The sequence below is a fragment of the Hoplias malabaricus genome, chromosome 6 (assembly GCF_029633855.1).
Source record: "Hoplias malabaricus isolate fHopMal1 chromosome 6, fHopMal1.hap1, whole genome shotgun sequence".
Classification (NCBI taxonomy): Eukaryota; Metazoa; Chordata; class Actinopteri; order Characiformes; family Erythrinidae; genus Hoplias; species Hoplias malabaricus.
The window spans coordinates 24,672,487-24,687,464 of NC_089805.1; the positions used below are offsets into that span (position 1 = coordinate 24,672,487).

General features: G+C 37.4%; 1 protein-coding gene across 1 annotated transcript in view; it reads right to left on the bottom strand.

Moving 5' to 3' along the window:
* bop1 (BOP1 ribosomal biogenesis factor) overlaps positions 1-10,510 on the bottom strand; it is a 65,098-nt gene extending 54,588 nt beyond the window's left edge. The window contains exons 1-3 of the mRNA XM_066674483.1: positions 10,373-10,510; positions 7,524-7,838; positions 969-1,127 (exon numbers count right to left, since the gene is read on the bottom strand). Coding sequence (XP_066530580.1) covers positions 969-1,127; positions 7,524-7,838; positions 10,373-10,423 — 525 coding nt within the window. The 5' untranslated portion in view covers positions 10,424-10,510. The remainder of the gene's footprint in view (positions 1-968; positions 1,128-7,523; positions 7,839-10,372) is intronic.
* Between the last annotated feature and the right edge of the window lie 4,468 nt (positions 10,511-14,978).

A 14,978-nucleotide genomic window follows, 5' to 3' on the forward strand; every position in this document is an offset into this window, starting at 1 on the left:
TACAATTACAATTACAGTACAATTAGCAAATTGAAGGTATACAAAGTTATTAAACACAAGGGTGCCAATAACTCATAGGTTTATGGGGAAAATATTTTTATGTGGAAGTTTTGCTTTGAATAATTTCACAAAAAATATTCTGGGGTGACCAGTAGCTTAGTAGTGAAACAGGAAAGCCTGTCTTATTGTTTGCATAAGTGGTAAAGATGGCAGACCACAGTGCTAGCTTAAACACAAACTCAAACCACAGTGCTAGCTTAAACACTCCATAGAACTTCAGAAATAACAGATAGAGCTAAACTGCCATCGGTTGAAGAAACAAATATCAATAGATTTTTTATCTTTTTTTAAAGTTGATTTAAGGACATGGCAAAATGTATTAATCCAGTTAACATTCTGCATAATAAAATTTGACAATTTTGTTTTTTCATTATATGATTCCTTTATAAAGAATTCATAAATAACAAAAGTGATTATAAAGCCAATGTTGAAAGTATATCTGAAAGCCTTTTACTTTCTGAAACTGGTCTATTTCTGAGCGAAACAGGACCTTTTATCAAACATGTTAAGGCTGGATGGTAAAAATATGTAATTATGATTATTGGTTAATATCATTTATTACAAATGATCATGTGTTGTTTTCTAGGAAGTAGCAAACACATTGATTAAAGGTCAAAAAAGCAAGACTTTGTATTTTAAATTATGTGTTATAAATAATTTTATCCTGAAATAAACAAGAGCATGAACAAAAGATAAAACCATTCCATTTTGGATCCAGATCCAAAAGATAAAATTCACATATATTTGGGATGAGAATTATTTCAATGTATTTTTCCCGGCATACATGTGGACAAAAATGACTGTTATGTATGAATCCTGTGGTGCTTTGTCCAGCAGAAGCCTTTAGACTGTGGTGCACTGGTTCTTAACAGTATGCTGTTATATTAAATAACATTTACAGGCCTTACCTCTTCATCTGATGTGTCCTGCTCATACTCGTCCACCTGAGAAGACACCTTCAGCCCACTGTCTCTTCCTGATGTCACACACTCCTCTTCTCGTCCTCCCTCTGAAGTCACTTTCTTCTTCTTCTGCAGCTTTCGTACCTTGTCCGTTTTGCCCTGAGTCTGTAAAAACAGTAAGTACTTTAAGTACTATATTTTAAGAACCAAATATTCTCTAAACTCAACACACACACCCCAACACAATCTCCCAAAATAATCATTTTAAAGGAGAAGGAAAAACTTTAAATTTCAATGGAAGGCAATGTAAAAAGATTTTATTTCAAGTAATACTGGAGCATTTCTATTAGTTCATTCATCATGAAATTTTCACACAATGTGAAGGACAGCTTCTGTGTTCAAATGATGTAGTAAACTATAAATTGAGAAAAATGGAGATACATGTTTTTAAATGGATAGCAACGATGTACAACCACTAAACACTTATAGGGCATGGTGAAAATCCAAAACTTCAAAACACAGCATTTCCTCAGAGGGCACACATGGTAAAAGTGTTTAAAGCCATGCAGATTCAGGCTCATGTCTCAGCTGCATCATTCACCAGACAACATATTGAGTACTCAGCCTTAAGAAACGACTGCAGGACTCTCTCCCAGCACTATGTCACTCTTCAGCAAGTTGCATTGCCATATGGCTCCTAATTTATTTTCCCAAGTTGTACAGCATTTGATAATCCAGGTTGTCTGCTACCTCTAAAAGATACAAATTCATCAACTAAAGCAGTTGTTGCTTGCCATATCCTGTTGGTGGTGTGGTCATAAACATGTAGTGGATTACAAGGCAACATCTTGAAAGACAGACAAAACACTGCATTTCAAATGTTCTGCTCCAAGTAGTTTTCCTCCAGTTTTTTCCCGTTTCTCAGACCTGAAATCTAAATCCTTCACGGTAACCTGACAGTGACCAAGGTTTTATGGATTCCTCTTTTCTTTTCATGCAGACACCAGCATGTTATTTACACAGACGATACTGAAAAACAGTCCTACAGCCGGGACAGTGGGGATGAAAGCTTGCAGCACTGACCTTCCATCTCATACAAGAGGCAGAGCCATCAGAGGATGTCCTAAAAAGGATGCTTTGAACTGTACCATTTCCTCAGAGGCAACGAGACCAGGTGAAGAACCTATGTTGATTTATGGCCCTGGGGAGTCCCGATATCTTTTGGTGCACAGTGCTAAGTGAAAAACTTCCTCCCTGATGCCTAGTTAAATTCACATTAAGCTAGCTGAGCCATTTCAAACAGATGGCCTCAGGTAACCTGGGGGTAAGGGTTTCTTTAGCACAACGTTCTTTAGCACCCTAACACACAATAAGTTTTAGGAAAGTAGAAAAAGGGACAATATTTCTAAGCCATGGCATTTAATTGTACACAGAAACTATAGGAAAGTCTACATTTTAATGTCTAAGTTTACAGTTAATCAGATCAAAAGAAAAATGGACTGCCCTATGTATAAATGGTCAGTAACAAGACATAGTCCAGTTGATGGCTAAAGCAGATGGGATCAAAGCAATAATTTGGTTTGATGAGTCCAGCTCACTACCAATTTGACCTGTTTTTTTTTTTTTTTTTTTTTTTTTTTTTTAAGCAAAAGGACAGAAGCAGACAAAAATAATAACTGGTCACAGAAACACCATTATTTTTGTTTATAAAATGAGACACATTTTACACTAATTTGATAGCTGTACAAAATCTGTTATGCTCTATAAAAAAAAAAAAAACCCACATTAAACCAGGGATTCAATTTTCAGTCAGATTTTATAATTGATTCTTAAAGCATGTGTCATTACAATTAAATCTAGCTGATTTTGTAGTAATGTAATTCTATTATCACTTCATCTCAAACCCTTAAAATAAATGCCGCATTATCATCTGAACATATCTGAAACAGAGGGCATCTAAAATCGTACACATTACTAAATCTTAAATATGAATTTTGATTTTTCTAAGAAAAAGCAGAATAGCAATTTTGATTAATATGATGAAAGGCAACTAACAAAGTAAATAACAAGGTCAATCTGAGTTTCACTAAAAGACTTTATGGACTAAACACAACAAAAATCGTGCTAGATTAAAATCTGTAAGCATAAACCATTATGAATAATCTAACTCTGAAGAATCTGACAATGGTTTGGACCTTCATTGAATAAATTGGAGCCAGCAAGCTTCAGGACATCCGTTTCAAAACTGGAGTACCTCCAGTGGCCTTTTGAGTGAACGCGCACCCGCCTACGCGTCCACCAGCACACACACACACACACACCCCTGTCCATAACATGTTTTTAAAGTGTGTTGGCTGATTGTCCAGGGTTCCGCTCAGCAGGCCCCAAGTCTCCACTTATTCTGCTGCTTCCTGCGAACTGCAGATGAGTTACTGAGTGAGCCATGAGTGGAAAAATCGAAGGCCAATCATCAGGACTAACAATGATGCTTAATTAACATCTTGCCTGATCAATTAAGGTCCACTGGAGTCTGCAGCACCTTCACAGCTGGAGGAGATCAAGAGAAGGTTAACTGCCCTCCTCCCCCGGTCTAGAAACAGACAGATTTTGTCTCAAGGATGGAAGTACACCAGACGTGTGTGCGGAGTGCCACTGGTGCGTGGGCGAGTGTTTGTGAGAGAACGAAGTCTTCCTGGTAAGATGAACCCCTCTCTCGCCCCCTCTCCTCCATCCAGTCCCCATTTCGTCTTCCCACCCACTCACCCGGCGCGAGCGTGGCTGCTGCTGGATTGAAGCCGCTGCTGCTGGGGCGGTGGTAAAGCTCGTGTGGATCATAAAAGTCCTCCAGCAGTCGCATTAACTTCTGCCTGGTGTGCATCAAGCCCCAGAACCAGCAAGGCAAGAAAAAGGGGGGTTGGGGTAAGGCTAGATGGATTAAAAAGCTGAAGCAAGAACAATACAGCCCACTGCCTGTCCTCAAAACCAGACAAAGATGGCAAAGTTTCAAACTTTCTAGTGTGCGATGATCACAGACAGCTTGAGCCTAAACTACTGAGCTTAACTCTTTCTTGTAGTGATTAAGCTAAAGATTTAGTTTTTAAAAAATAACCCTCTGCATTCACCAATCATACACAATATTAGACACTGGCCAGCACAGTGGACAACTTCTATTAAATGGCATCCTTCAAGGGCTGGGACATGCACAAAGTGAACTGTAATTTCTTTGGTGTTTGGAGTTTATGTGTTGGAAGCATGAATGGTGTGATTGAATTTGACAAGGGCGGTCTAAGGAAGGATACATCTGAACTAGTATTGAAAGCTCATCCATTTTGTCTGATCCCAAAGAAACCCTACTGCAGCACAAATTCATGAAGAAGTTTATGCTGGCTATGATAGAAAGGTTTCAAAATAAACAGGGCATCTCGGCTTGGTGTGTATGGGACTGCATTTCCACAGACTGGTCAGAGTACCAATGATGAGCCCTATCCACTGCCCAAAGCATCTGTTATGGAAACCAAAAATCAGAAAGAGGCCTTGGCTCAAAAGGTGGTGTCCTTTTCTCATGAATTATCTTTTCTTTCATATTACATGGAAACTGATTAGGAGGCAAGGATGTTCTTTGGGAATATTGGGCTAGGAAACGCTGAATCCTGAAATCCATGTGAATGTTAACTTGACACATTCCAGCTACTAGGGCTGTGCAACAACATATCATTCTTGATAATATCATCATAATTTTTAAAGAGATTTGAACAAATAAATAATTATCATGATAAGTGATATTCTGATTGGTTTACGAAACAGTGTCATGCAGTTCCCCATAATAGGGTATACATTCTTCACATTAATCATTTAGGGACAGTGACAAGTGAGGTGGAAAGTAGCTCTGAGGTTTTAAAAAGATTATACTAGTGTGGAGTTGGTTTGGTTACAAAATATCAGATGTAAAATAAAGCATGGTATTACGTAAGAAATTAAAGAAGCCTATAAAAACAGAAGGGTGAAACACATCTAACTATTTGTTTAGTTATTTGCATTTGCTATTAATATGCACACACTACACTTTCTGCATTGTGGTTGTATGGTAGAAATATATTCAACAGATATATAATCACCACGAATTTCGCCAAAATACCATCAAATATCATAATATTTTTAGGGCCATAATCGCCCCCTATAATACACTGTATCACAGCTATATTATTCTTTAATAGTGGTAGGCTTTTTAAACAGCAAAAAAGGTGACATGCCACACTGCAAAATTGTCCAGGATTGGTTTGAGGAACACAATGAAAAGTTCAAGGTGCTGGACTTCCCAGATCTCAGTTCTATGAAGCCTCTGTGGGATGTGTGGTATGGTTCATGGAGGACTCACAGTGAATCTCATAGGATTTAAAGGACTGTTAGTGAAATATCAGACAGATAATTTTAATGTACGAAAATCAATCAAAATCAAAATTCAGAACTTCTTATCGACATAATCTTGTCTATATCGATTATTTTTATTCTGTTAGGTCCCCACTGTGCGCTCATGTACTGTCCATTTAAAACCATGCTATTCTGAGTATTCACATGATTCTGCCCCTATTTGCCACATGGAAGCAACCTAAACGCAGAGGCCGACTGAGCAATTCGAGCAGCTAGCGCCAAAGAAAAACACAGTGTCTGTGGTTTGGACGTGCTTTGTTTTGACTACAATTAATATGACAATGAACAAAAAGAAGTCAAATGTAAACGCTGAGAAAAAACAGTTTCAGCGACCAAAGCACAATCACACACCAAATATAAACAGTGCTCAAAAAGCAACAGAGGAACAAGCTCCCAGTAACATTAGAAATCTGAGTCTGAAAATAAATTGTATGGATTATTCAATAAAGTTTTAATCTTCAAATTGTAAATGAACTGTCTCTTTGGGGTTCTATCTCACACAACATTGATGCAGTAAACTTAAATAATTTCATGTCAGGAAAGCAATAGATGCTCAAAATCATACTCAACTAAAATGTATATTCTTGTGCAAAAATATAGGAAAATATGATTAATACATATGGTTTGATGAATTACAAAACAGCACTGATGCAGTCACCAATGTGGATAGAGAGACATGAATAAAGATCAACTCACATACCCATTACCACTAGTACCCTGCTAGGGGGCAGTAATAAGAGCTCAGAAAAATAAAAGCAACAACAATCTGGACATTCAAGAATGAAATTTCAAAAAAGGCATAGATGTTTCAATTAAACCAAACTAACTTCTCAAAACCCATCATCGTAAATGTTTTTTTTTTCAACAATCAATTAGGCTTGTTCCTGACCAAGGGAACAAAATAACCTTAAACATTGCTGATTGTAGAATTGGTCCAAAATCAATCCATTTCAACCTGCTGTTCTTCCTTTCCTTTACTGTGGCATATTTTGTTAATGCATTAAAAAAATCTCTCTTATCTTCCTCCTTGTTTCTATCATTAATGGATGTGTGAGTTGTCAGACACATTGTATATTAACTGTGTTCTTTCTTTACACTAACTTAGCTGAGAAACTGTCAGAAATTTGGCTAGCTAGTAGGGGTGGGCGATATGGCCTTCAAATAATATTGCGATATACTGGGATATTTTTGTGATAACGATATACGTTCATGACATATTTATTATTAATTTTAAAAAAATAACAAAAAAAAAACGTTTTGCAAAAGACAATTTGTACCTGTGATACAAATTAGGGCTGGGTGATACAACCAAAAAACTCATATCTCAATATGACTAAAATTAATGCAGAGATACAATACAACACTATGAAAACAAAATATAATGTCAAAGATTTACTGTTTATTTTTAACAACAAAAACAACATGCTGCATTATCTAAATGTAATTATCAACTATATGTCTAAAACAGTGATGGCCCGATTAAGTTATTTTGCCCCCAATTTGAGTCTTTTAATAGCGAGTATCTGCTGATACTGAATCCTGATCTGATACATAGATTTTCCTATTTAGTACTGTTACAAAGTGCACACTTCAAATAAACTGAGGGAGAGCAGCATGGAGACGTGTTTTGGTCAAACAACACAAGGACCAAATAATACTGTCATTTTCACTTGGTTCTCTTTTCTGCCTTATTTAATCAGTACACCTATTTTTCCACCTTCATTGTGTTTATTTTGTTCTGTTTAATATCGACTTTGTGTCCTCACATAAATTCACACCCAGTGCTGAGAGATACACAGATGAGGTCTGCAGTCTATGTAACATGCAGCACATATAAGAACTTGTTAAATCGCTTGTTTACAGACTTAGGCAGACCACAATAAAACTGATTGTTGTGTGATGTTTCACAGTTTGTGGGCTGTGGCACCAGATCTCCAAAGGCCCTAAAAAAGTAAGCTAATCACTTAAAGAATATGTCCCCTATAAAAGATATGACAAGAACAAAATCTATTTTGAACTCACATTTCTGATTAATTCCTCTTGTAAGTATGAACTGTATAAGCCATTTTCATCATGTATATTTAGAAAGAAATACAGTATTAGTGATTTTAAAATGTATGCTGGTTACAATACCTGAGGTTTAGGGCTTGTTTTATTCGTATTTGTCACTTTCTTCCCAGTTTTATTAAAATTCATGGAGTCTTCACCAGAGTCTGCCACATATTCTTCTTCCGCTTTGTCCTTGTCCTCTTCCTGCTCATCATCATCATCATCATTGTCGTCGTCATCATCATCATCATCATCATCCTCCTCCTCTTCATCATCATCACTTCCAGAGTCTTCTAGCCCAGAGAAGACACTCTCCTCGCTGTCTGAGAGGTCCTCATTCCCCTCATCACTATCATCGAGATGGCCAGATTCATTAGCATTTCTACTGAAGATAGGTAGCTGTGAGGGAGGGGGGAAAAAAAAGTTTCAGTACATACAAATGTTAAACAACACACAATACATACACATGATCACACACACAATCAGATTATGAATAATAATACAGCACATCATACAAAGCAAAAAACTCACAAGCACAAGTTAAGCATAAATATCTGCAATTAAAAAAAAAAAAAAGAACACCAAACATCTGGGCTGAAGAAATTTGTGTTAATTTGTGTATTTGATAAAAACATGCCTTTAAATTTAAGGCCAAAAAATAGTTATAGGTTAAACTATATACAAATTATATGCTTAATGTGTAGGAATACTGTTTGCTGAAAAGTTAAAATGTTTGTATAATGCAATAAACACAAATGTGTGACCTATTAATCTCTTGGACCTTTACATATTAAAAAATACAAGAAAATATTCCTAAGATATATGAAAAGATTATCAATTTAAATATACAAAACTGCAAATAATTTTGTTTATTTCACTACCGTACATAATACTGTTAACAGATTCAGGAAAAAAATGTCATTTAACACAGTCTGGTGTTTAAAAAAAAAAACACCCTGAAACACTTATACCCTAGGAGAAAGCCATTGCAGAAATGCAGAAAAATATGCAGAAATGCTGCTGAGTTCTCGGGAACCCAGTTCATCTCAGGGGATCAAGAATTCTGTACAAATGTATGCTAAGGTCAAAAGAGTCCACCTCTGAGTTGTTTTCAGCATCAAAGACAAAAGCTACCATCCAGACTAGTGATCGCCCAATATGGGTTTTTTGATGACAGATGCCGATATTTAGACAGCAGTAGTGGCCGATGGCCGATATGTAAAGCCGATATTCCCATTCCTCAGGCAGTGAGTAAACTAGAGGCATTATCATGATTTATTTTTTTTTACAGAAAACCCTTCAAATTTGTAAAAGAAACCATTTAGAGGTCCTGAAATATATATGAAGTGGTCAAAAGCTTATGAAAACCACAAAAAATGTAGGCGCTTGTCTTATTTTTGAAAAAAAAAAAAAAACTTTTTTCTTTTTAAACCTGTGTCTTCAGGGGTCTACTTCCATCAGGTAAAATTTGGAGTTGATACCTCATACTGATTTGAAGTTATTCATGCTGGAGCAGACAGTGGACAAATGGCTGATATATCGGTCGAACACTAATCCAGACTGTGATCAGCGATACCAGTCATGGTTTGCTGAGGGCATGTGTGACTTGTGTATACGTAGATTTACCACTGATATGGAAAATAAGCAGTAACTTTAGAAAGACATTCTGCAGTCAATGTGATCTTTTTACTGCGAGAGATTGGATCATACACAGGTTAAGCACCATATCTGGGATTGTGGTGCTAACAGAGGCACTCTGGTGGGTCATCTTCTTGCCATATCCAATGGAAATTACAGAACGCCGCACTGCCCTTCAGGATATGCATGAGGGGCCTTCTGCACTGAACATGGATGTGATTTCTGCCAGAATTGCTTCTCTGTCCACATGAAAAATACTAGCTAGACGCTGGACTGCACTGTCCACCGTAAGATGTAGTGCCTCTATAACATATTCCTCGTCAATATGTGATACTGTGGACGCTGGCAAGCATACACAGGTATGATGGTGTTCCTAAGCCATTCCCTGAAGTAACCCTATTTTAACATCAGAAAACTGTAAACACAGTTTCAACCTTTTCGAGTGTCATAGGCATCAAAAGCAAGATTTGTTAGTAATTACAATGCAGACAAAGTAGTCAATGGAAACACCAGAATTATTTTTGTTGCACTTTTGTCAGATAAATAAAGGTTCAGTTTTTTTTTGTGGTTAGTGCATTTTAAAGAAATATACCAACTTTTCCTGGAAGAAAATTGACGCCAAGTGGCCTATTGTAAAATGGTCCATAACTGAACATAATATAAATAATTACAGTGGTGGTGAATGGAATGGGATGTCTGAATAAAGTAATTTCCCTTTCCTTGAGAATGTTTATGTAAAATGTGAATACACACCTCAAGGCGTTTCTCAGTTAGCCAAATATCTTAAAAGCCCAAAGTCAAAAGCCTGTATAATAGGAAGAGAGCTGAAGTCATTTTCTTCTGTAGAGTACTCTTTGGTTATGGTCTTATGTTATCTGTGTAGCTGAGAAATCCTGGGATAGCGCACAGAGTCCTGAGATGCTGTTCTAGGATAATACTAACGTGTTTGTCCTGAATGAATAATTTCTCAACAATTGCTGGAACGCCTCTGTTTGGGGGCTACTGCTAACCAGCCAACTGTAGCTTCAACCTTCCCCAGAGGCGAAAACATCTGCTGGACATGGAGTAACTGCAAATCAACTGAACTTCTAAAAACGCCTACAAGCAGTTTATGCTGATATTTGCTTCATAACTGTACACGTTCGGCGAAACATGTTATTGTATTTTAGCATTAAGCTCACAACCCAGAGCCAAATCTGAGAAGCTACTTCTGAGAACTCAGAACACGTTTATTTAACCAGAGTCTCTTTCTTCTAATCCTTGTGCCCTCTAATGAAGGTAAATAGCCCTCTGACCTGCTCCTCGTCCTCCTCCGCTAGTCTTTTCTTGTTTTTCTCTGTGTTCATGGTGCTGTTGTGCTTTATTTCGGCTCCTCGCTCAAACACGCCGCTCCACACACTGCGACCATGTGGGTCTGGAACTACGTCAGAGGGCAGAGGTTGAGCGCGTGCACGACGTTTACGGTACGTTGAGGAAAAAAAACGAAAATGTTTCTGTTTACTCCGTTTAAGATGTATCAGTTCAATTTTCAGAACATTTGAAGCGATATCGAAAATAGAAAAATGTGTTTAAAACGTCACTATTTTATTTTTGTTTTCAATAATAAAATAAATGTTCTTACAGGTTTGAAGTTTTGAATTATTTTTATTCCGCAAAATCAGAATTTCAGTAAAAATAATAATAAAAAATAGATTTTCAATTCTCAATCTTCCTTTTTTTTTTTTTTTTTTTGCGACATGTGGTCTGACTAGAGACGGATGGGGTAGAAATGCCATTACAATAAAACACGAAAAAGTCGTCCTCATGGGTTACGTTAAACATAGACGCACAGGGGATTTTTCTGGTGATTATTTAAATAAAATAGTCAAAAACAGGAAAACTTTCTGGTTTCACCGCACGGTCTCACACATTCTACCGTAAAGTACTATGTAAACGTGCAGAATAAAAGGATGGCGTGACTGCGGTGGTCGGGGGAAAGACACTAGGTGATTTATTTAGATATATAAGAAAACTGTCCGATGATGACAGGAACTGACTAAATTGCATTTTTATTGTGATTTTTAATGTATTAAACGCACATTTTATATTAATAAAAATATACAAAATATCTAAAAAGTTAAATATAACACAACAAATAATATTTGATTAAGGAACAGGGCATCGGTAGTCATAGAAATACTTTCCATTATAAACTTCTGATTGATAAAAGTATGAAATGAAGTTTCACAGACCACTTACTTTCTGGTGGTGCCAGTTTTACTTGCCCAGTTACATTGAGTTAAATCACTAATATATTTTCCTCAGAAGCCCTGCCTACAGATTTAAAGGTTGGAGATTATAATTTATGAATGTGAATTTTTAAAATCTTAATGTTTCACCAAATTACAAGCTGCAGGAGCTGTAGCCGAGATGTTACTGTGCTATCCCCTCCAGTCACCTGCGGTACGGCACAGCGGCTGTGCCATTTCTCACAGCAGAACAGCAGTTTATCAAAAGATGTACATCATCTTTTTAAATTAATTAGATTTTTACTTGGATATGTTGTATGTGTTAATGTGTTTTAAATTGCTATGATTTTATTTTTCATGGCATTAAGTCTAATAATGACCAATATCACTAAAATCACCCAACACTTTATATTTCTGTAATCTTGAGAAGCACATTTCCTATTAATATACTAACTAACATTTTTTTCAATTTGAATTCCAATTACTTGTCTTCATTTTTAACTTATTGGAGTTGCACGTACATCAGAGAAAAGGGCTCTGTTTTCCATATTACATCTCTGGACACTGGGAAATTAACAGTGATTTTTAAATGTGGGGCGTCATGGTGGCGCAGCAGGAAGTGTCACGCAGCTCCAGGGACCTGGAGGTTGTGGGTTTGATTCCGGCTCTGGGTGACTGTCTGTGAGGAGTTGGTGTGTTCTCCCCGTGTCCGCGTGGGTTTCCTCCCACAGTCCAAACACGCGTTGCAGGTGGATTGGCGACTCAAAAGTGTCCGTAGGTGTGAGTGAATGTGTCTGTGTTTGCTCTGTGAAGGACTGGCGCCCCCTCCAGGGTGTATTCCTGCCTTGCGCCCAATGATTCCAGGTAGGCTCTGGACCCACCGCGACCCTGAATTGGATAAGCGGTTACAGATAATGAATGAACGAATTTTAAAATGTATTCATTCATTGTTTGTAACCAGTTTTAGAGTTGCAGTCTATCCAGTTCAGGGTTGTGGTGGGTATAGAGCCTACCTGGAATCACTGGGCACATGGTGGGAACACACCCTGGAGAAGGCACCAGTCCATCGCAGGGTGCCACACTCATACAATCACACCCGCACACCTATGGATATTTTTGAGTAGTAAATCCACCAACCAACCAGAGCACCCAGAGGTAACTCCCACGTACATGGGAAGAACATACCACACAGTCACCCAGAGTGGGTCTTGAACCCACAACCCCAGGTCCCTGGAGCTATGTGACAGCTATGCTATGTTGCGCCACTGTGCTGGCAATGATTTTAAAAGTGTAATTCTGAAGTAAAAAAGCTACCTATTGTAATATATATATATTACCTTAATTTACAATCATTTATGGTATTTGTGTTGAAACCTTATGATTAACACAGTCACAAAGACAATCCCGAGGCTATATAGGTCACTGAATCATTAAACATAAAAAAGTGTTTCTGTATAATTCACATTTAAACCCTAAAGTCAAATCAATCCTCCACACAACACAAAGAGCTTCAGAAATTTCTTTAACAATGTTAAGGCTTTTTCTAGTTCAGGACTGTACAAGAGGGATGTTTCTCAGCTCTTCAAAAAGTGTACAAGCTTAATTTTAGGCTTAAATTATCTGTCTAACTGAGAAATCCTGCTTTGTGAAATACCCCATTGTTGATCTGCATAGTTTGGTTTTTAAACCTGAGCTAAAGATATATTTCTAATAATCTCCACTCTTGAGTGAAAAAAGGAGAAGAGCAGTTGAAAACAAAAGAATACAGTACAGAAAGTCAGCTGCAGGGAAGTGTCAAAGTCTGTCTATTATCTATGTCACTTTGAAACACCATAACCAATTTATTTATATTTGATTTATATTGATTTGATTTGTATAATATTGACCAGGGCCATCACTAGAGACTAATGATTAGGGGGACTAAGATTTAACCAAGGCAGTCAAGGGGTAATTGCCTCATAGCTGCAAATTTCTTTGACAAGGTATACATAAAGCAAACTCACACTGTTACTTACATTAGCAGGTTCAATATACGCTCAAAAACTGAGAATACATACAGGTATAATCAGTGTGCATTTGTTCTGTTGTTGTAGTTTTGCTTAATACATTTTTAATCCATTTTTTTTATTATTTTTTAATCCAATTAAATTCCAATTAAAACTAATTAGAAAATAGTTTTAAACTGTAAAAAAAAAAACTTTGGAGGAGCTGCTGCCTTTACAAACAAGCAAACAAAAAAATTGAATATCCATCAGGTAGAAAAACAGAACTGAGTTGTGAACAATTATTAACTAATTATTTACAGGTATCTGTAAAACATACAGTCATAACGTCAGGAAAGTACATAAACATCAGTTCAGTCTGTCCTAAATTGTGCAGCTTACTTCATCAATACTCAGGTTTCCTCTGTTAACATAATTCTATTTTAAGTAGTGCATCAGTAGCTTTTCAATTTAGTTAATTAAAGACTGTAACAGGCATTCAATGAAAATTTTTTCTTTATTTTTGTCTCGCCATCAGGAAACTCACTACACCTTCTCCCCTGCTGTGTGCGTTCTGTAAAGAAAGCTCACCCATGTCCTAGTGCGCCCAAGTTTCATTACATTTTTACTATTGAGAGAGAGAACCATTGTTAAATCTGAAAGAAGCAGAGGGAAATGGAGGGGGCTAAAGAACATTTAGGGGGGCATCAAGGTACAGGATCGCTGTTCTGCTGTGTGATTTGTCTCACAAAACATGCCACAGGAGGTAAGCGGAGGAGCTTCGAGAGGACCATTCAAGAGCAGCTCTCCATTAACTCCAGTTCATTTTGGGGTGTCTTTGAACCAATTAAAAAGGTATCTTTGAACTGTTTCCAAGTACGGCACAGCCCAGGTTCTCTTCTATAGAGAATGGACTTTCTGCCTTTTGATCCACAAGCTTAACAAACCCTTAATAGTTTACAAATTAAAAATAGTCAAAAATGCTGTTACTGTGACCCAAAACACTGTGTTTTGCACTGTATAATCCAGAAGCAATCCATCATCTCTAAAGATAGTAAATTTATTCTGGCCCAGGTTTGGCCCACATCTTCCATTTTCATCCAGCCCACTTGCTACAGCAATTGGGCAGTTTGCAAGATATGGGCCACATATACACCAGATAAGGGCCACACGTGAAACAGATCTGCACCAAACTTGTTTTAGATAGTAAAATTATTCTGGCCCAACTGTATCCCATATCTTTCATTTTCATCGGGCAAACTTGCAGCATGTATTGATAGTACTAGGGCGGTCCGTTTGCGGTTGAGAGATGAGGGTCACAGAGGAACAAAACTAGGACAGGAACATAACTGAACTGGTGGTAATGTGTAAGAAAACAGACAAGGAAACACATCTACACACACAAGAACCGACAAGGGAACACTGAAACAAAGGGACTATATATAAACTGATCACTGATAAGGAACACCTGGGGACAATAACGAGAGGGCAGGACTACAAAGGAGACTCAGACGAGAGGGCGGAGCTAAGGCAGGACTAGGGCGGAGACAGGAAGAATAAACAGAGCCATGTGCTAAATGAGCACATGGCTAGGAAAACAAATAGGACGTGACAGATGGTACTCGGTTTCAGCCAAACAGGGCTTACATGGACGACATAACGACCCTGACGATCAATCAAATTTTATTTAT